Source organism: Heptranchias perlo, chromosome 28 (assembly GCF_035084215.1).
Source record: "Heptranchias perlo isolate sHepPer1 chromosome 28, sHepPer1.hap1, whole genome shotgun sequence".
In the NCBI taxonomy this organism is placed as follows: Eukaryota; Metazoa; Chordata; class Chondrichthyes; order Hexanchiformes; family Hexanchidae; genus Heptranchias; species Heptranchias perlo.
Window position 1 is genome coordinate 34,852,253 of NC_090352.1, and position 23,042 is coordinate 34,875,294.

The window sequence follows — 23,042 nt, forward strand, 5'->3', positions numbered from 1 at the left end:
TAGTGAGGATGCGGGGAGGAGGAATCAATCATTTTCAGCAGGGCCTCTTTCAGACCCTGATCGCCAACTAAAACCGCAAAAAAAAACCTAAACAAAACAACCATGTGTTATTTTTTCTTTTCCACATCTTATTTAGTTGCCCTGCAAATGCCTGAAGGACTCCAGATGTTTGCCTGTGCTATTGCTGATATCATAGAAAGGTAAGACAGAAACTCATTAAATTAACAGCTTTGAGCACCAAATCCATAGGGCCAGTTTGGACTTGTAAGTAATTAAGGGAGATCTGAAAAGTTGCGGCACTCATGGAGAATGTAGGACATCGGTTGCCTGGGTTTTGTGTGTTGTTAAGGATGATGTGTTTGGTTGGATGGTTATTTTTTCCATCAAATTCACAGAGCAGTCATGGGTCAAGATGTTACAATTCACAGCTTTGTCAATGACTCAATTTGGTTCCTAATTAGCTGAAGGAATTAAATAGAAGATAATGGACTACATGTTCAGTGTCATAAACTGCAAGAGGGAAGCTTTTGAGTGGTTTATATTTGTCATACCTGAACCCTGGAGACAGAGCTGCTACCTTCAGTTCACTCACAGGGCACTTACTGTAACGTATAGCAGACGGTGAGTTACCATTTAGTGTTGCTTTTCTTACTGCTGAGGATGTCCTATTCCTCGGTGTGGGAATTTTTCCAATGTTGTTTGAGGGCAAGAACTGTACTGTGTGGCACAGGGGAATGGGCATTGCGGGTCTTCGAAAACAAGGTCGAGATTTGCGGAATGTGATCCCCGAAATATTGGTCAGAACCCAAGTAACAAAAGTAGAACTTGACTTATTCAATTACCTAAAAAAATAAACAGTGGCTCTAATTTGTAAGGAATTTCAGCCCACTTGTAGAATTCTAGGCAACACCACTGCTTCTCAATGCATTTCACAGAAAAAACGGCCAGAGTCACAGAAATGCGATCCCCCAAAACATTGGGAAAAATCCTGAATCCCGCGTAGTTAGAAAAACCAGAACTTGTCTTCTGCACCGCAAACCAATGGCCTTGGCGGTCTTGAGTCACATGACTGCCTCCCCCATATAAAGCAGATTATTTTTAATAACTCAGATACCAGTAGCAGGCCCATGGTGCAGGACAATCAACGAGGTGGAAAGGAGCAGGAGGGGTGACGCTATAAATCAAGAAGTAGAGATTAGGGAACGCCACGCTTGGGTTTTAGAAGCCCGTTGATTTTAGGAGGGAGGGAAGACTGAGGAATGTGAAGAGTTTTGTCGTTTAGAGTGGGGGATGATAAATGAGTCCTGATTTCAACACTGATTGCCAAGAGGAGGAAGAATGTTTCATCTCAGCCATGGATGCAGAGGAGGAAGATTGTGTAGGCTGGTACAGGAGCTTTGGAGGAAAGTGACAGATTACAGGAGAGCAGTCTGACATCATAGGTTACCGCATACCCAGGGCTGTGACATAAGGCATTAACACATTGTTGTATGTAGCATAGGAACAGGAGTAGGTCATTCAACCCCTCGAGCCTGTTTCACTATTCAATTAGATTATGGCTGATCTGTATCTTAACTCCATCTGCCCGACTTGGTTTTGTAACCCTTAATAACCTTACCTAACAAAAATATATCAATCTCAGTTTTGAAATTTTCAATTATGAGGACAGGCTGCAGAGACTAGGCTTGTATTCTGTTGAGTATAGAAGATTAAGTGGTGAACTAATTGAGGTGTTTAAGATGATTAAAAGATTTGATAGGGTAGAGAGAGAGAGAAACTATTTCCTCAAGTGGGGTAGCCCAGAACAAGGGGGCATAACCTTAAAATTAGACCAAGACATTTCAGGGGTGATGTCAAGAAGCACTTCTTCACACAAAGGGTAGTGGAAATCTGGAACTCTCTCCCCCAAAAGAGTCGGGGGGGTGGGGGGGGGGGGGGTCAATTGAAAATTTCAAAACTGAGGTTGTTAGATTTTTGCTAGGTAAGGTTATTAAGGGATATGGAACCAAAGCAGGTAGATGGAGTTAAGATACAGATCAGCCACGATCTAATTGAATGGCGGAACAGGCTCGAGGGGCTGAATGGCCGACTCCCGTTCCTATGTTTAAAGTTGTGACCACTTTTTAAAAAAAAAATCAGAGGTAGTGAAATTGGATGGTCAGTTTGTGGGTTTCCGAAAAAGAAGGATTGAGAGAGTCCTGCGAGGTTCCCATGAGTCAGGCTGCAGTGTTAACGTGCCACGTAGTGCAGACTGCGGTGATAATGTCTTTGATTTGGCTGATACAGCAGAATAGCGTACCTTGTGTCTTGCGGTATCTGATGACTCTGCTGCTCACCGTTCCTCCAAGCATGCTCCTTTGTTTGGCTGCAGTAGTTGGCGCTGGAGCAATCCCATTAAACTGACTGCTTTGCTAATTACCGCCATGCGCAATAGTCACGCGGAACAACTGAGCTTGGCGAGAGCACAGAAAATCGTTGAAGTGTGCGGACAAGTTGCTGCCGCCTCGGACGCGGGATGAGAAACCGCAGGCTGGTCCCAGTGGCAGGACCTCGTGACCACCCCCCACCCCTCCCACTTCCCCCCACCCCCCACTTCCCCCCCACCCGTGACCTGCCTGAGAAAAATTACAAACCTGTGATGTGCTAATAATTGTTTTATAATGAGGACTGGTGATAATTTAGCGTAAAGGAATTCGCGAAGCTCCACCCAACCTCTCCCACTGAGTCAGAAGCTCATGGGTTCAAGCCCCACTCCAGAGACTTGGAAACATGCTCTGGGCTGAAGAGCAGGGGAGTTCTCCCCGGTGTCTTGGCTAACATTTATCCCTCACTGAACATCGCTAAAAAACAGATTATCCGGTCATTTACCTCATCGCTGTTTGTGCGGCCTGGCTGTGCGCAAAATGGCTGCCGTGTTTCCCTACATTGCAACAGTGACAACACTTCAAAATTATTCCATGGCTGTGACGCACTTTAGGACTTCGGACATGAAAGGCACTATATAAATGCTAGTTCTTTCTTTCATTCTCTTTTTCTTATTCTCTTTCTACCTCTTTTCTCTTTTTTCTTTCTATCTCTTTCTCACTCTTTTTTCCCCCCAAAACCTGTATTTGTATAATAAAAACTAAAGGAAAAGAATATAAAGAAAGGCTTGCATTTATATCGCACCTTATCACATCTTGCAGGATTCATCTTTAAACACTTCACAAAATAATCACAGAGGAGGAAGGCCATTCAGCTCATCTTAGTTCATTCATCCTGATGTACCCCTGTTGTAGCATCCAGTTGTTTCTTAAATGATTCCAGGGTTTTCACCTCCACTGCTCTGTCTGGGAGTCTGTCCCATGTGATCATCAGTGTGAAGAAGAACTTCCTCATATTGGTCCTGAGTTTGCAGTTTACTCGTTTGAACCTTTAATCCCTTGTCCTATTCTTGCCATTCAATTTAAAGTAATTTTCCAGACTTACCGATTCTATTCCATGTACCATCTTGTGTACCTGTAATAAGAGGACCACTCAGACGCCCCCTTTCTAGACTGAAAGCCAAAGTTTGTCCAATCTTTTATCATAACTAAGCGATTTAACATTTGGGATTGGCCTTACTGACTCTCCTCTGATCTGCCTTCAAAGCTTGAATATCTTCCTCGTGTCTCTGTGACCAGAACTGGACACAGTCCTCAAGGTGTAGTCTGGATTGTAGAGTTATGTACAGTTTGATTCTGATGATCTCTGACTTGTATTTTAAAATGCAGTTTTAAAATTCTCATCCTTGTTGAGTTTTTTGTCTCAGATTTTTTTCAAATAAAAATTGACTTAGCAGATGTGGAGGCATTAAAAAGCCCGTCGCTGATGGGTGTGAGATGTCGAATCAAAAGGTGCTTTCTGCTTGTTCTCTACCTCAGAAAGCCGGATTCCATAAAGCTGCCTGATCCTCTTGACTCCATTTTGTTTGATCTCGAGAAAGACCAGTGACAGATCGGGAGGAATGAGCCAAAGGATCAAACGGCTGCTAGATACAGAAAATTTATGATAGAATGAAGCATGACTTCCTCCAGCGTACAAAAAACTTGGGAGTTACCACGTCGGAATCAGTGCCTTCTACACTGCAGACTGACGAGAGGGGGAAAAAAAAACTTTTTTGCCCTAAACACCTTTAAAGTCTGTCAAAAAGAAGCCCTCTGAATTTTTCCTAACCTATATAGTTTTAACGTGGTAGTATTTTTAAACCGGGATCTGAAGCTGGTACAAAATGGGATCTGGGGCTCCCAATTTCGAAATTCACATCCTTGACTCACGCTGACAAACATCTACCTGTCCAATAGTGTAGCCCAGGGAATGTAACAGTGCCCCCACTCAGGACATCCCAAAGCGCTTTACAGCCAATGAAGTACTTTGTGAAGTGTAGTCACTGTTGTAATGTAATGGCGGCAGCCAATTTGCGCACAGCAAGAACCCACAAACCACAGTGAGATAAATGACCAGATAATCTTTTTTTGGTGATGATGGTTGAGGGATAAATATTGGCCAGGACACTGGGGAGAACTCCCCTGCTGTTCTTCGAAATAGTGCTGTGGGATCTCTTACGTCCACCTGAGAGGGCAGACGGGGCCTCGGTTTAACATCTCTTCCAAAAGGCGGCACCTCCGACAGTGCAGCACCCCCTCGGTACTGGCACCGGGAGTGTCGGCCTGGATTATATGCTGAAGTCTCTGGAGTGGGACTTGAACCCACAACCTTCTGACTCAGAGCCGAGGATGTTACCCACTGAGCCACGGATCTACGTCATCTCTCGAATGCCCCCCCAACATGTACTCGTCCAAACTTTCGACAAGTGGAACCGGTGAAAACTCTGGCGAGGTAAGATCAACAACGAATCGACAAGCTGGTTTATTTTGTAGAAGTCGTGCGACTGAACAAAACGTAGCGAGTCCAGACTTTTTTTTAAAACTTCTGCCACAACGCTCCGTGTAACGACAAAATAAAACCTGACAAAATCCTGAATAGCAGATGGAATATTCATTTTTTCGTTTATTTCCTTTCAGTCTGGGAAAGCCAACCTGCTGTATCTTAATTCCCTGCTTAGGCCAGCATCTGGCTTCTCGCAGCCTTTGTTAGACCTGGCCTACCGTGAATGTGGGTTTTTCGCTTTTTTTTTTGTTAATTCTGACTCCAGGAAGTGGAATCTCACTAGCTTCAATTATCCCTTGCCCTCTAACCCTGCTTTACTTGAAGACTACACTTGGTCCTGGCTCCCTGTGTCTAACACCATGGGGGATCGACTGGTATGTATATGATAAAAATGTAGGAAGGATGCCCTTTGAAGATGGATGATAATTGCAAACTTCATTAATTTTCCTAATTTAGGTGGGCTGGGGGGTAGGGAAAGATGGACAGACTCATTCTGTAGCAATACTGGTTTGTAAAATAATTCCTCTTGAACGTCAGTGATATTTGGTATTTGTGCATTGTAGGAATCTAAAGAAAGAAAGACTTGCATTTCTGTAACGTCTTTCACAACATCAGGATGCCCCAAAGCTCTTTACAGCCAATAAAATACTTTTGAAGTGTAGTCACTGTTGTAATATAGGAAACGCGGCAGCCAATTTGCACACAGCAAGGTCCCACAAACAGCAATGCGATAATGACCAGATAATCTGTTTCTTTCTTGATGTTGGTTGAGGGATAAATATTGGCCAGGACACCGGGGAGAACTCTCCCTGCTCTTCTTCAAAATAGTGCCATGGGATCCTCTATATCCACCTGGGAGGGGCAGATGGGGCCTCGGTTTAACATCTCATCCAAAAGACGGCACCTCCGACAGTGCAGAATCCATGCATACATTGCTTTGTATGTTTATTGTATTAAATACAACAGGCTTACAAATACATTAATGGAATCTAATGGAATATAAGTCATAATTTGACAATATCTGGCACTGCCAGGGTTTTAAGTGCTGCCATCTGATACTGTAGGCCGGATGAGTCTCTCGATTATTCCTGTGGGAATTGCAATGTCATTTCCATCTTGTAATTTGACAGTTTACAAGAAGTTAAGTGATTTTTATCGGTTTCCATTTTAAGTTATTTTCTCTCTCCTCCCAAAAACCAGGTCTCCTGACTCGGATATGATTCAACTGTGGCTCAGTTCGGAGCACCTGTTGTCTCTGAGTCAGATGGTTGTCAGTTCAAGACCCACTCTAGGATTTGAGCACATAATCTAGGCTGACACGTCAGTGCATTATCGAGGGAGTGCTGCATGGTCTTTTGGATGAAAGGTTAAATCGAGGCCCTTTCTGTCTGTTCAATGGTTCAGGTGGATTTAAAGATCCCACGGTGCTTTTTTGAACAGCGACAGGGAATTCTCTTGGGTGTCCTGACTAGCATTCCTTCCTTAACCAATGCCACCAAAAACAATATAGAGTAATTGATCACTCATCGCATTGCTCTTTGTGGAACCTTGTTGTGCACTAATTGGCTGTTGTGTTTGTCGACATAACGACAGTGACTGCACTCCAAAAGCGATTCGTTGTTTGAAGCATTTTGGGATGCTTACGAGAAATGCCATAAGGCCCTTGTTGCAAGTTTCAGGTCTGCCTTAGATACTCTCTCAGGTTCAGCAACACTGGTCACTCCTGCAAGGCCAATAATGAGAATACATCCTACCGTTCCTATTGCCAAGTTCACTTAACGTTATCTTGTCAGCCTTATTGCTGAATCTGGCAGTTCTCTCTTAAACAGGGAATCCAGCCACCCTTCGATTCCCTTACCAGACCTTGCACCAAAGTGACCTGCAGATGTGTTCCTCTTAGTTCTTCCTATTCCTCATGGATTGTAAATTAGTCCCAGTCGGCTTGCCAATTAAACCAGCTAACTTGCCCCTGGGTGCGGTTCCCTAGAAACTATATCCTGCCACTCTCAAAATGGATGGCACCATCATTGACATAATGACAGCAATTATATAAATGCAAGTTAGGGCGTGTGTTGCTTATCTTGGTTTGCTGTTGGGGATAGGGGGTGAGGTTCAGAGTGGAGGTTAACTTATGGGCCACTCTCATGCACTTTCCAATGGGTGGTAACTGCAGCCTTGGCAGCTGGCACGTGGCTGGGACTGATTTAGGCTGCCTGACCCCCTCAAATGGGCAATGGTATGTGACATTAAAGGGGTAGTAGGGAGAGACCAAAGTGGGACAGGAAATGGTTCTTTTCAATCATGAAGCAATTAGTCAAATAATTTTGCCTGGTAAATGTCTAATGGTGAATATTATAAAGTAAAATTAGAGAAATGTATAGAATATTTTGTAAGTTTTAGAAGAAAAATTGTAATAAAGCGTAGAATTTTCTGAGTAGATCATTCGACAAAATAAACTGTGAAGAAGAACACGATGCATACATGAGGGAGAAAGGAATTGGGGCAGGGTGGGAAGAGGTAATTAGAGTGGGAGGAGGCTAGTGTGGAGTATAAACACTGGTATAGACTGGTTGGGCTGAAGGGCCTGTGTCTGTACTGTAGATTCTATGTAAGATAAGTACAGATCAGGGCAGCCATAGAAACTTAAAGTTACTCCCCGCCCCCCCCCCCCCTCCCCAAGTCACAGCATCTAACTCCCTAGTTAATGATTCCTGAATTATTGTCTCCATTGTCACACCCGTGGACCATTCCAGGTACTGTGTGTGAAGAAGTGCTTCCTGTCATCAGTCCAGTGCTTGCCTTGTACCAGTTTGCCCCTTTGCCCCCTCGTTCTGCCACCATCTTTTAACTTAAAAATGTTGGCCCGGATTAACTTTTTCCACTCCACTAAAATGCCTCTGTAGGCTTCCCCCTCTTCTTTGCTGCCTTTCGAGGTCGAAGAGTGGGCTCTCCTTGTAACTCGGTTCTCTGGCACTAGCGGGCCAATCTTGTGGCCCTTCTCCGCACTGCCTTCGAGGCTAAGGGTGGCACATAGGAACAGGAGTCGTCCCCTCGAGCCTGTTCCGCCATTCAGTTAGGTCACGGCTGGTTTGTATCTCAACTCCCATCTACCTGACTTGGTTCCATAATCCTTAATGCCCCTTGCCCAACAAAAATCTATCAAGCTCAGTTTTGAAATTTTCAATTGGACCCCCCCCCCCCCCCCCCCCCCCTAACATCAGCAGGCACTCCTGTCCCTCACAGCAGTGGAAGTGAGGCACTTGCACAAGCAGTTTGTTGTAAAGAGGAAACTAAACATAGCAACAAACAATTGCCAAATAACCTCATCCACTAATTCAGTGACTCCCTGGGGCATGAGGGTAAATCGGTGCAGAAAACATAATTAGCGCGATATTCTTATACGCAGCTGTTAATTAGAAATATAACCGAACAGACTTTGTTGCTTACAAGGATGCTCCTCATCGTGAGAACCTCCTAATTCCTTTTAGGCATTGTGCCTTAGGCAGTGTACCCTTTTGGGACATATCTCTGAGCAGCAGTGCATGTTATTGAGGGGACATAATTGGTGCAGGTGTAGCCACGGAACACGAGAATGGAAACTTGGTGCCGGCTTGTTATTTTAAAATTTTATTTCCTGACATCTTCACAAGTTTAATTTTTTTAAAAATAGACCTTCGGGAGGAATATGTGTGTGATTTTAAAAAAAATCCCTCAAAAAAAAAAAATGAAGTGAATGTTCTCCATGGAGACTTGCCATGTTGCCGCCATTTTGGCGAGTGAGATTGGCACTCTGAAGTTAGGCCCTTCAATTAATAGGGTACAGAAAGTCAAAGCATTTCTATGCCCATTATTGTAACTTGTTTAAGATAAGCTGGTTAATGCCTTCAGTAAAATAGCAGACAAAGGAATTTTCACGAGAGCGTGTTACTGCCATTGCACAGTAATATTTGAAGAACCCAATTGCGAGATCCAGGTATCGAGTCAGGTGTTCTGTTGCTCGCCTTTTAAGTGCGAGGGACCCCTGTTGGTTATTGCTTTCCTCGTTGTGGAAATGCTGAGGAGATTGTGGCCCCTGTTTCGGAGAGGGCAGTCGACCAGGAAAGAGCTGCTGGCAATTTATATTTAATTAGATGCTTTTCAGGTGAGTGCTCAAGGACGAGACTGTTGTAGGACCTCGTCATGGAGTATTCATTTAATAACCGTAATGCATAAATAGCCTTGAGCATGTAGCTCACCACTAACTCTGTAATCATTCCTGGAAGTGTAACTATCTGTAGTCCAGGTAAATGGCCCAAAAATGCGACTGGTTGAGTTCCGGCCAGAGCGTGTTGAGGTTTGAGTAGGAGAGGGGAGGTGGATTCCATTTACCACCATCAGTCTGCAGTAGGTTTTGTCACTTCTCAGCTTGGGTGCTAAGTGGAGCAGCCATGATGAAAGGTAGATATTCCAGGCTAATGGCATGGAGGAAATGCTGATCTACATTTTGTTCCACTGAAATTGCGGCCCCTGCTGGGAGCTTGCCGAGAGGCAAGGACGGTAGCCATGGAAACGACTATGATGTGGGAAGACCCTGCAATTTCTACCTTGAGAAAGGAATCCGAAGGCTAGTGGGTGGTATGTTGGGGGGGGAGGGAGGGGAAGTAAAAAAAAAAGTCCTTTTCCTGTTTCCAGGGGAACGCCCTTACTTGTGGGCTCTTTAACCTTTTGCCTGTTGCTTTATTGTGTCCATAGCTTAATATGTGCTCTTCTGATGGTGGCAGAATAACCAGAATATTTTGTGCTTTGTTTTTGCACTGCGATATTCAGGATTTTCAAAACACTGAAGCATAGGATTTCTGTGAAGTATTGATTTGTTAAAGAAAGAACTTGCATTTATATAGCGCCTTTTACGACCTCAGGGCATCCCAAAGTGTTTTGCAGCCAATGAAGTACTTTTGAAATATAGTCACTGTTGTAATGTAGGAAACGTGGCAGCCAATTTGCGCACAGCAAGGTCCCACAAACAGCAGTGTGAAAATGACCAGATAATCTGTTTTAGTGATGTTGGTTGAGGGATAAATATTGGCCTGGACACTGGGAAGAACTCCCCTGTTCTTTTTAGAAATAGTGCCGTGGGATCTTTTATGTCCACCCGAGCGGGCCTTGGTTTAACGTCTCATCCGAAAGATGGCACCTCTGACGATACAGCACTGGAGTGTCAGCCTAGATTCTTGTGCTCAAGTCTCTGGCTTCAAGCTTAAAGCTGCAAAATTAGCTCTGAAGTTTCCGTTACTTTGGATTTCCATCATTAGCTGCCTGTGGTCTTGCCCAGCTGAATTCAGGTTGAGCCAGGGCAGGTATGGGGCACCTATAATGCCAGGTTGCTCCTTGGAGACTCCTTATCTTCCACAGTCTCCTATACTTCAAAGAGGGTCATCCCTTCTCCTGTCTGCTTATGAGGATGTGGAGATGCCGGTGATGGACTGGGGTTGACAAATGTAAACAATCTTACAACACCAAGTTATAGTCCAACAATTTTATTTGAAAATCACAAGCTTTCGGAGGCTTCCTCCTTCCACCTGACGAAGGAGGAAGCCTCCGAAAGCTTGTGATTTTCAAATAAAATTGTTGGACTATAACTTGGTGTTGTAAGATTGTTTACATTTGCTTATGAGGAGATATTGGGTTTCTTTAGTCTGCCTGACCTGTTTGCCTCACCTTCAGACTTCATGTTCTTACAGCACCAACTCCAACTCATTCCATCTTCTTTCCCGTCCTCCTCTCTCGCCTTTCTCCAAAACCTTTCTGCTTCCTTAAATTGGAAACCTAGATGACAGGCCAAGGCTTATAGCACAGGACAACCATCCAGGTGCATAAAAGGAGAGGAGATAAATTAAACTGTAGTGGTTAAGTGATACCAGGGGTTGGGTATTAAATCTGAACTGGTTTTAAAAAAGAAACATTCACTTCCTTGCTTTTGTTCACCAGTTGTGCTCCCAGCTCCTCCCCCAGGAGCATAATGGCATGAAACCAGGATACTCTGTTGCCATGGCAAATGCAATAAAACTCACCCACTTCTCTTAGCAGAACTTACTGAAAGTCAAGTGCTTTGCCCAGTAATCCTTCTCCTGTCTAGACTGAAAGGAAAGCTCAAGCGGTTTATTGTCCTGCGAACACTCAGATGAGATTATTTTCATTGTGATCAGTCTTGCCCGCCCATTATTTTTTTTTTATAATAGATATATATCCACACCAGTGTCATTTATAACAATTAAGCCTGCCTTCTTGTTACCGAGAGCTGGCTGAAAGGCAATTTCACCTCCCCAACTCTCAGCCGGCGGGTGTTGTGCGTGTCGACAGGGCATTGCATTCAATTGATGTGCGATGACTGAAGGATTCAATTTGTGATGTAATCGCTACAAGATTGCTGGAATTCAATCTTCAGTGAATTACAGGGAGTTAACGCACATATTGTCGAGGGGTCCAGATGACATTCTAAACTGCGCGAGTGAAGCTCGAGTGGTTTACAACAGCCTTCGCACTCCGAGATTAGATTATTGGCTTGAAATCCCTCTAGGGTAGCTGTATTTTTTTCCTATAATTCAAGTTTGGAGTCTGTTTTCACACCATTAGTATCTGTCACTACCGGCAGTGACTGTCGTCGAGCTTTGAGCCATTGATGCACAATGACGTTTACACTGACAGATAAGCTATTATTACAGATTTATCAAGATACTAGTTTATTTTCTGTGTGGTTGAGTTCTTCTGGGGAAGGATCTAGTCTGGTGATTGGTACAATTAGGGTTTCTCCAGAGTTTAAAACCAGGACCTCATAAATGAAGTTTCTGGGGTATGGGGATAACAGGGTTACGGCAACCTACTTGGGATCATGGCGTCCTTGAAAGCATCTAGCAAACAGTCATCAACATGGCTTTGGAAAGGGTAGACCCAACCTCCTTGATTTGTTGGAGAAAGTGACAACCCAAGCGGATTTAGACTTTGATAAAGTTTTACACAAAAGGCTATGAGTTAAGCTGCCAGCTGTGTGTATTCAAAGTAAGATTTGGGTATGGATAAGAAATTGGTTTAAGGGCAGAAAACAATGGGTACTGCTTAGAGGAACAATGTTGAGGTGAGGGAAGTATTGACTGGGCTGTCCTGGAAGTATTGACTGGGCTCGGTGTTGGGACCACTGCTGTTTTTAATTGACACCAATAATCTGAATTGACGATCTCAATGCAAAGTGGTCAAATTTGCAGATGATACCAAACTAGGAGGGGCAGTGGAAGTGAAGGAGGAAGCCCAGAAATTACAAAATGAGCAAAAACAAATTATGTAAGTGGATTGAACAATGGCAAATGAAATTTAACTTCGACAACTGTAAAGTAGTCGGAAAAAATGTGCAACATATGTACCCTACGAATGATGATGTAATAGCCAAGGATGAAGTTGAAAGAGAACTAGGAGTCCTAGTAGACTCAACATGTCCGACCAGTGAAGAGCAGTAATCATCAAAGCCAATTGAATGTTGGACTACATAGCCAAAACAGTAGAATGCAAATTCAAAGACATGATCAAACTGTACTCGATCAATGATCAACATGATCAATCTTGCAATGCCTGGATTTAAAGTTCTCATCCTTGTTTTCAAATCCCTCCATGGCCTCGCCCCTCCCCATCTCTGTAACCTCCTCCAGCCCTACAACCCTCCGAGATCTCTTTGTTCCTCTAATTCTTGCCTCGTGTGCATCCCCGATATTCATTGCTCCACCAATGGCGGCCGTGCCTTCAGCTGCCTAGCCCCTGAGCTCTGGAGTTCCCTCCCTAAACATCTTTGTCTTTCTGCCTCTCTCTCCTCCTTTAAGACGCTACTTAAAACCTACCTCTTTGACCAAGCTTTTAGTCACCTGTCCTTATATCTCCTAATGTGGCTCAGTGTCAAATTTTGTTTGATAATCGCTCCTATGAAGCACTTTGGGACGTTTTACTACCTTAAAGGCGCTGTATAAATGCAAGTTGTTGTACTGTGCTATGGTCAGACTGCACCGTGAGTACTGTGTCTAGCTCTGGTCACCAAGAAACAAGGGAGACCAAGATTCAAGCGCTGGAGGCAGTACAGAGATGAGGCACAAGGTTGATTCCTACTGTCAGGGGTCTGAGTTACGAGGAAAGATTGGAGAGACGGGCTTTTCAGCCCGGAAAGGAGGTGATCTTATAAAGATAGATAAGAATATTGCTTTGGGAATAGGACAAGAGTACACAATTTCCCTTAGTAAAACGTAACTTTAGTATTAATAACGGGAAGTGCTTAAAACAGAGAGTGATCAACACTTTGAATGGTGGAGGCAAAAGCCTTGGAATCATTTAAGAAACAATCAAACTTCTGTTTATCTCGTTACCCAGGATATTGAATGGGTTCTGTGTCCCATCGCTTTAGGGTGGGAGCCAAGGAATGGAAAACTTTAAAAGATATGAGAATGATTTGCAATGTTCCTTTACCAGATGTCTCTGCAATAGTATTTAGTGATACTAGAAGGTTTTGCTTAAATATATTCAAAACCTCCCTACAAACTTGAATAATTATACAGTCCTTCCAAAATTTTACCGATATTAATTTTTTGATTGCTTTGAGTTCTCAAACACAAATAAAAAAAATATACAGCTGCTTTAATCATTTTAGAATATATAGCAAAGTGTAAATAAAAATTAAACAATGGCAGAGTTTCACTTTTTTTTCAGCAAGATACTTCAGGAAAAGTTGAGGTCGTGATTTACCTTGTTTTACTTTATTATCCAAAAAAACCCCCAAAATCCTGTTAACTTTCACATTCTAAAAATGCTCCTTTTTTCATCAATGCCCAAGGGGCAGAGGAGGGGGTGGAGCTTCGCAACTTCCTGCCTGTCCTGTGAATTGCTCGGCTGGCTGGCAATCATGAGCGAGAATACTGGGAGTTGTTGCCAATAATGTTATTCAGTCTTTGCACTTGCCACTGATAGCCTCATGAACTCCAAGCCTCAGGCTTCTCAAAGGGGCAAAGGCCTCTGATGGAAAACATGGTCGGAAGCATTTTACTCATAGAAAATCCTATTTTGTAGGAAAGTTTAATCATCTTGTAAATGTTGTAATTTGTGTCTTTATTGTCACATTAGAAACCCTATTTCCAGCAACAGTTCCTCAGTTTAGTGGAGAAAGCAGGTGACAGGATTTTCAACAAAAAGGGAAACATTAGATCCCCATCTCTTTTATAAGCTGATGTTTTGCTGGCTGCTCATTGTTTTCCTCATTGTTTTTTTAGTAGTTTAAGTATCCAATTTGCCTGCTTCCATTTGGTATTCTGTATTTGTTTCCCATCTGCTTTGGCGTGATTTCCTGTTGTTTTATGAACATGACATTTTGGACAAACGTGTGGTGTAGGGTTGCCAACTCTGGTTGGATGTATTCCTGGAGGTTTCATCACATGACCTCCTGCCCCCATGCTCCTGCCCCCATGCTCCTGCCATAGGTTGCCCGACACGTCCATCCTCGCTGCGCACCGGCTTCCCACGACCAATTGGAAAGCGAACAGACTCTTCGTTACCCGATTAGATGATTCTTGACTCATTCAAACAGCCTTTCCTCCCCCACCTTCAATATTTTTATAACTAATAAGCGAAAGTGTTAAAAAGAAAATGGAAAAAAAAACATTTTTTTTTTAACGCCCCTATGTTTCCTCTCCCGGATTGCTCGCAGCAGTGTCCTGGAGATTTATCTTCCATTCCTGGAGATTTATCTTCCGTTCCTGGAGATTTATCTTCCATTCCTGGAGATTTATCTTCCATTCCTGGAGACTCCAGGCCATTCCTGGAAGGTTGGCAACCCTATTGTGATGTGCATTTACACACTTGTGACAGACAAAATGTGCACTTGTTGCAAGGACCTTTTCTTTAGTATATACTCCCAGATATCCCATGGTATTCCTCAGGTGAGTCTGGGATTACATTGTTGCAAGGGAGTGATGCTGAGATGTGGTGAAAAAATTTGGAAAGAAGTTTATAAGAGATCTCTCCAGAGACACTGAAATGTTTTCAGATCGGTTTCTGGAAAATAAGTAAATAATGTTTTCTTTATTCACTGCAGATAAATAAATAAATCTCAGCATGTGTAGGAGGGGCAAGTTGCCTTTGCTGTCCAAATAGTTAGGATGTGGGTTTTGATAGCAAGCGCCAATAAATAAATTAAAGTTAAGATTAATCTAATTTGCATCTTTCCTTTTAACAAAAATTTCTGCAGTAGCACTTAGTATTATCAAAATATTATATTTGAATATATACATATTTAGATCAAGCCTTTTATTCGGAACCTCCTTCCAAACTTGAATAATGGTACAGTCCTTTCAGAATTTGCCACTGTGTCTATGAAACAATGTTGAATTTGTGTCCAGCACAGGCACGATGGGCCGAATGGCCGCCTCCTGTATCATTCAGTGAGAATTCCAAAAGAAATGCAGCTGCTGTAATCGTTTGGGATATATTAATTACATAAGATAAAGGACTTGCTCCTTCCCCACTTGCCTGTTTTTTCTTCAGCTGTATCTCTTTTCGTCTTCCTTATTTTACTTGCCACTACATTTGTGGGGGAATCAATCAGTTTACCGTATATACCGTTTCTACTTTCAAGTTATCTCAGATAAAATTAGTGTTCATGCTGTACTTTGTTTTTGATTATTTATACAATAATAAAATAACCTCAATTCCTTCCAATAATGGATTTCCTGGAAGTTTTCATCTACAGTAATTTTCATCAATATGGAGGAGCGCAGGAGGCAGCGAGGCTTGCAAAGGCGTAAAGGAAGTGGTGGGACTTAAAAACAGCAAGTCCTGGCACACACCGTGAATGGCCACGCTTGTTGTCAATCATAAATGTTTGAGCAGTTTCAGGCACAGATTTTCTTGTAAATGTTTTAATTTCTCATGTCTTTGTTGGCCCAGAAATTGCTCCGAGCGGTGAACCAACAGTGCTCGTTAGATTTAAACTCACACACTAAGTATCCGTGGGCTTTTCGGCGGCAACTTCCTTCAGTGGTGAACTTAAACAAGTCCCGCGTTCGTTTCCAGGCTTCTCAGAGCTCTCGGGATCGCTGTATCCCCATAGCCAATTAGCTTGAAGCAAGCCACGCTGAGAGAACCAGGAAGCTCATTTAGAAACCCCACAAACTAAGAGCCGGGAAGTGGCAGATAATAAGATTAGTAAATGTACTATTAAATCAGATAGAGAAAGCAAAATAAAGAGAGGGTATAATTAAAAGACTGAGATAAAAGGGGGATGCTAGGGGGATAGAATATAAAAACAGGGAGGTATTGCTGCAGTTATATAAGGTATTGGTGAGACCGCATCTGGAATACTGCATACAGTTTTGGTCTCCATACTTAAGAAAAGACAAACTTACTCTCGAGGCAGTACAAAGAAGGTTTACTCAGTTAATCCCGGAGATGAGGGAGCGGACATATGAGGAGAGGTTGAGTAGATTGGGACTCTACTCATTGGAGTTCAGAAGAATGAGAGGCGATCTTATTGAAACATATAAGATTGTGAAGGGGCTTGATTGGGTGGATGCGGTAAGGATGTTCCCAAGGATGGGTGAAACTAGAACTAGGGGGCATAATCTTAGAATAAGGGGCTGCTCTTTCAAAACTGAGATGAGGAGAAACTTCTTCACTCAGAGGGTAGTAGGTCTGTGGAATTTGCTGCCCCAGGAAGCTGTGGAAGCTACATCATTAAATAAATTTAAAACAGAAATAGACAGTTTCCTAGAAGTAAAGGGAATTGGGGGATATGGGGAGCGGGCAGGAAATTGGACATGAATTTAGATTTGAGGTTAGGATCAGATCAGCCATGATCTTATTGAATGGCGGAGCAGGCTCGAGGGGCCGATTGGCCTACTCCTGCTCCTATTTCTTATGTTCTTATGTTAGAAGGAACAAGTAAAAAAAAAAATTAACATTTTACATTTTTTAATTAAAAAAAAATTTTTTCTTTAAATGTCCAAAAACTATTAAAATCGTGAGTAATGAGATTCCATTTTTTTGGTTTTGGTTCGTAAATGTGCACTGCAGTGATGTATTCTGCCTGCTCTTTGTGCATGGAAACAGGGCGGGGGTGTTGTGGAGAGGAATAGTTACAGTGCTCCTTTAAAGGTGACCTAAACCTCTGGTGATGAAGTTATTCTTTCCGGATACAGTTACTTCTAATTAATCAACTTCAAATGTCTTTGTTCCTTATTCCTCTGGTCAGAACACTTATTTAGCCCAGATTGCAAGGTAGATGTGGATAAGAAAGCCTGTGCTATTATTTTGGGTCTTTTCTGCCTTTCTTATTTTAGATATTTGGGACTTGCGTTTCTAGCTCTTCTGGATGAGTTCTTGGCTCATCGCAGTCTCGAGAGTATTACCACTAGCTCCTGATGCCTTGGTGTGATTTGGTGATGTGTCCAGGATAACAAACAGAAAGCCTTGCTTCAAAGTTTTCCTCGGTCACTGCATGTATACTGTGCCTCCACAGGGTATTTCTTACATCTCTGAAAAGTGCCAGAGCATCACAGCTGACCTAGTTTCTGATATCAAGAAAAATTTATTGAACAATAAATGAACAAGCAAATAAGTAACAGTAATATTGAACATTTTTATTTACAGTCGATATATTACACTCTTCAAAAAGAAAATAATAAATGCTCATAATCTCAATGCTGAATTAGTAGTTGATAATGAACCTTTACATAACAACAACATCTTACATTTATACAGTGCCTTCAACGTAGTAAAATGTCCCAAGGCGCTTCACAGGAGCGTTATCAAACAAAATTTGACACCAAGCAGCTTGAGATATTAGGACAGGTGGAGGTGGTTTTTAAGGAGCGCGCTAAAGGAGGAGAGAGAGAGAGGTAGTGAAGCGGAGAGGTTCAGGGAGGGAATTCCAGAGCTTAGGGCCCAGGCAGCTGAAGGCGCGGCCGCCAATGGTGGAGCGACGAAAATCGGGGCTGCGCAAGAGGCCAGAATTGGAGGAGCGCGGAGATCTCGGAGGGTTGTAGGGCTGGAGGAGGTTACAGAGATAGGGAGGGGGCGAGGCTACGGAGGGATCGGAAAACAAGGATAAGAATTTTAAAATCGAGGCGTTGTCTGCTCAGGAGCCAATGTCGGCCAGCGAGTACAGGGGTGATGGGTGATCGGGAATTGGTGCGAGATGGACACCGGCAGAATTTTGGATGAGCTTAATTTTGCTTTACCAACAGCGGGTGCTCGCTGGCCTGTCCTATGTCTTTGAAAATTCCAAAATGACTGAAATGATTTGATCTGTCCACAATGACGGACGCAGTTGTTCTTTAAACTCCGTATATGTTGTGACTGAATTAAAGGAACAGTTACCAAGATAAAAATGGAGAAAAAAATTCAATGTTTTTTGGATAGGCTGTTCAGCTTATCCTGGCTTATCGACCCAGACCCCTCCCCCCCCCCCCCCCCCCCCCCCACAAACCCCTGTCGCAGCAATCCAGCCTTTTCCGAAATAATTCCACAGTTTTTGCCTCCACTATCCTATCTGAAGTGCATTTAATGTAAAAGCTTACTCTTTCTGTGTCAAGAGCTCCCTGAGATCAATCCTGAACTTTGAACCCGTGTCCTGCTGTCACGGCTTCTAGGGGTCCTGGGTAGTTAATGCTCCGATGTAAAGCCTTGTGTCCATGACATCATTGTTATTTAAATAGTGAAACTGATGTAATCGGTGGGCGCAGGGGACTTCGCACAGCAACTGAGAACCCGTGATTACATCACTTAAACTGATGATAATTAGCAGAAAATGATGCCATGGCAACCGAGGCGGCCTAAATTTGCAAGTGCTGTACACTTTCACCAGAGCAATAAAGATGCATTAAAAAAAGAGTATTCACAGTAATTAACAGGAGACAAGGGGACATAATATGATTAAATGATTGGCACGCTGGATAGTTTTTCTCCCTTCCCCACTCCCCACAAACAGAAATGTGGTGAGAGATGTGTGAAAGCATCCCTTACTTCAGTGTTACTTTGACTAGATATAGCACACTCCCACTCCATATGGAGACACTGTTGAAATAATCAGTTTTTTTTTTCCCCCCTCCACTCTCTCTCTGTCTCATGTGCCAATTAAATCACAATCACTCGTTCACACGTACAGGTGAAGTCTCACTTTCCCATGTTAACTAGGAAAGTTACGGCATGTCAGCAGATGTCAGCAATGAAGTCAGGCTGGCAAACTCACTCATGAGTAAGACGAGCATCGGATTCATAGAATCATGCCGCAGAGAAGGAGGCCATTCGGCCCATCGTGCCTGTGCCGGCAGTTTGAAAGTGTTGACCAATTAGTCTCACTTCCCTTGCTCTTTCCTCGTAGCCCTGCATTTTTTCCTTCTCATCTACATTTCTCATTGCTAAAATTGTTTTTAAAGGAAGAGTACATCTGTGCCCCCCACCCCCACATAACTTAATGAGCCCGTCACCAGTATCTGTGTAATGGTGAAGAAAAATAAGTGTAGATTTTCAGTGTTCTCTTCTCCCCCCACCCCCTCCCCCCCCCCCCAAACCAAACACACTCTTGTTAACAAAAAATGGGCAGCCTGTCTGCTGCTCTTGAAGTAGGTCTTATTATAAGCAGGTTGACTTTACTGATGCGAGCAGTTTGGGTTCATGAATGGAGAAGTGTGTTGATGCAACATTAAAACTTAAGTGCAATTTTGAGTTGATTTTTTTTTGGTGTCACCTGTGCTGAAGAGGCTTGGTGACAACATTCTTATGATGTCAAGGACAGCAACTGTTCCTGCCCTCGAGAGCTGCAACATGTGCCTCTCCATTCTCCCCCATCACTCTGGTTGAAGAATCTGCTGGGCTCTTAGCTTTCGAAGCAGTCGGCCTGGGCACCCAGCCTGACTCCTGTTAAAGGTCTTTCATGTTTGTTCTTCCGCACATGGAGCCACGGTTTGCTCAGATAGGATAACAACAACAGCTTGCATTTGTATAGCGTCTTTCACGCAGTAAAACGTCTCCAAGACGCTTCGCAGGGGCAATTATCAAACAAAATTTGACACCCAGCCACCTAAGGAGATATGAGGACAGGTGACCAAAAGCTTGGTCAAAGAGGTAGGTTTTAAGGAGCATCTTAAAGGAGGAGAGAGAGGCGGAGAGGTTTAAGGAGGGAATTCCAGAGCTCAGGGCCAAGGCAGCTGAAGGCATGGCCGCCAATGTTGGAGCGATGAAAATTGGGGCTGCGCAAGAGGCCAGAATTGGAGGAATGCAGAGATCACGGAGAGTTGTAGGGCTGGAGGAGGTTACAGAGATAGGGCGGACGAGGCCATCGAGGGATTTGAAAACACGGATAGGAATGTTAAAGTTGAGGTGTTGCAGGACCGGGAGATCAATGCAGGTCAGTGAGCACAGGGGTGATGGGTGAACGGGAGCTGGTGTGAGTTAGGATACGGACAGCAGAGTTTTGGATGAGCTCAAGATTATGGATTTACCGAAGTGGAAGGTAATTCTTTTTCTACAAAACAGAAGAGACAGATTTTTGCAGCACATTTACTGTTTAATATAAAATAACATTAAGTATAAATATATTTCTTCCCCACTCTTCAAGTGCTTCGACAGCACCTCCGAAACCCGCGACCTCCACCACCTAGAAGGACAAGGGCAGCAGGTGCATGGGAACACCACCACCCCCAACTTCCCCTCCGAGTCACACACCCTCCTGACTTGGACATATATTGGCCGTTCTTTCATCGTCGCTGGGTTAAAATCCTGGAACTCCCTACCTAACAGCACTGTGGGAGTACCTTCACCACACGGACTCTGGTGGTTCAAAAAGAAGGCCCACTACCACCTTCTCGAGGGCAACTAGAGACGGACAATAAATGCTGACCTTGCTAGGGACGCCCATATCCCAAGAATAAATTTTTTAGAAAAGGTTTCTCAGGGTGATGCTTCGTTCCTTTACTGAATCTTTGGGCTGCTTGTAGGCATTCTGCTAAGCCTGTTCTTAAGTTGCTGGGAGATGTGTGGGAGGGTGGCCTGTCATGATTCACCTGCTGTTTTGCTGACTTCCCTCCCCATCATCATTTATCATCTTCAGCAGTACAACTGAGATCGGAAACTTGCCGCAGAGGAAGAGCAAGTGCCAAACCCTCGCTGTTGACTCTTTTTACCCGTGTTCAACTTCAAGTCCCCAACCGCTTTGCGAATCAAGAACCAAAGATTGAAACAAAAATATTTCGCAGGAGCCCGTCACTGGCAGCCACTTTTGTCTGTACCTCCACAGACAACTTTCATGTGTAACCGATGGTTCGGCAGCTGCTGTCTGCAGAGACACTTGGAAGAATGTAATTGATGACTTTTTGGTTTACTGTTCTCCAGCCACTGAGGACGTGCCTGTGTGCGACCCAGACGTTCCCTTCAAAAGCTGCGTTACCAACCTTGAAGTGTTATCAGGACTGATACCCCTGTCAATGGGCGAGTTGATAAGTATGGAATGGAGAAAGGTCAGTTGGCCTTTGGAGCCCATTCCTCCCAACGGACTTGTGTACAATTTACACTGTAATGAAACAGTGCATAGAAGGTCAGTCAACATTTGAGAAGAGTGATCAGTGAAGAGTTTGTACCTAAAGCGACTTTTTTGTTGTTGAGGTTAACGGATCTTCTGCGCATTTTCAAAATCTTTCGTGTACTTTGTACTTCCAGCAGTGGCTGCTTTTCTTTCAGTTTCTATATACTGTGATGAATTCTGCAATTTAGTTCAGCTCCCGAGGGGGGCGATTATTATAAATGACCAAATCACAAAATTGTAAAGCTGCGAAATTTCTCCCTGACTCCCCCGCCCTCAAAAGATATTTGATTGAAAACTGCAAGGTATCGGTGAAACATTTCAGCTTTTATATCAAACCCTGACCAGTTATATTCGATAGGTGGTGAAAGGTGTTCTGTAGAGTACCCCACCATCCCAGCTCTGTACTGTTCATATAGGCGTGAGCTGAGTCAGAAGGTTGTGAGGAACGAAACCTTATGCCCAATGCTGAGGGAGCACTGCACTGTCGGAATTGCCATCTTTCAGATGAAATGTTAAACTGAGGCCCTCGTCTGCCCTCTCAGGTGGGCATAAAAGATGCTATGGCACGGTTTTGAAGAAGAGCAGAGGAATTCTTCCCGGTGTCCCAGCAAATATTTATCCCTCAACCAACACCACTAAAACAGTTGATCTGGTCATTATCACATTGCTGTTTGTGGGACCTTGGCTGTCGCGTTTCCTACATTACAACAGTGACTACACTTCAAAAGTACTTTATTGGCTGTAAAGCGCTTTGGGACATCTTGAGTTCATGAAACACGCCCCATATATAAATGCAAATCTTTATACCTTTCAATCTCATTTACACTTGCCCTCGTAACTTTTCACTTGAGCTACGTTGCCAGTATTGGAGGGGGAGAATATGGAAACTCTTCTTTACTCCTTTTCCCCCACTCTTTCGCTTCCTCCACCACACAAGTGTCCCGCTCCTGCTCACATGACTCTCTAGCTGCCGCTCGATGGAGTGCAAAGCTAAGGGTGATTTGCTCTGATCTGTTCTCCCTCCTTTGCTTCTCTGCTTGGCACCTTTTACGATTCAGGCTTCTCCAGAGATTGGCAAGTGAGTGCCCGCTGCGAACTGAAGCGAAACCTTATGCCCACGGTAATCTGGGATGGTGTGCCCTGGGAGTACAATAGACCTGTTTATTGTCTCTGAATTTACAGGTATAATTTCCACCACATGCCCACCTCATACCATTCACACCAGACTAGACACTACAGCATGCACTGGAGTAACCCGCCAAGGCTTCTTCGGCAGCACCTCCCAAACCGGTGACCTCCACCACAAGGGCAGCCGGCGCATGGGAACAGCATCACCTCCAAGTCCCCCTCCAAGTAACACGCCATCCTGACTTGGACATATATAATCGTTGCTGGGTCAAAATCCTGGAACTCCCTGCCTAACAGCATTGTATCATAGCAGGTACAGCACAGGAGGAGGCTGTTCGTCCCATCGTGCCTGTGCCGGCTCTTTGAAATAACTATCCAATTAGTCCCATTCCCCTGCTCTTTCCCTGTAGCCCTGTAAATTTTTTCC

At 43.7% G+C, this 23,042-nt stretch overlaps 1 protein-coding gene across 2 annotated transcripts in view; it reads left to right on the forward strand.

Moving 5' to 3' along the window:
* The window catches only part of dph1 (diphthamide biosynthesis 1), a 466,448-nt gene that overhangs the window by 17,811 nt on the left and 425,595 nt on the right, over positions 1 to 23,042 (forward strand). For both annotated transcript variants that reach the window (XM_068008460.1, XM_068008461.1), the window contains exon 3: positions 137 to 200. In XM_068008460.1, the coding sequence (XP_067864561.1) occupies positions 137 to 200 (64 nt within the window). The remainder of the gene's footprint in view (positions 1 to 136; positions 201 to 23,042) is intronic.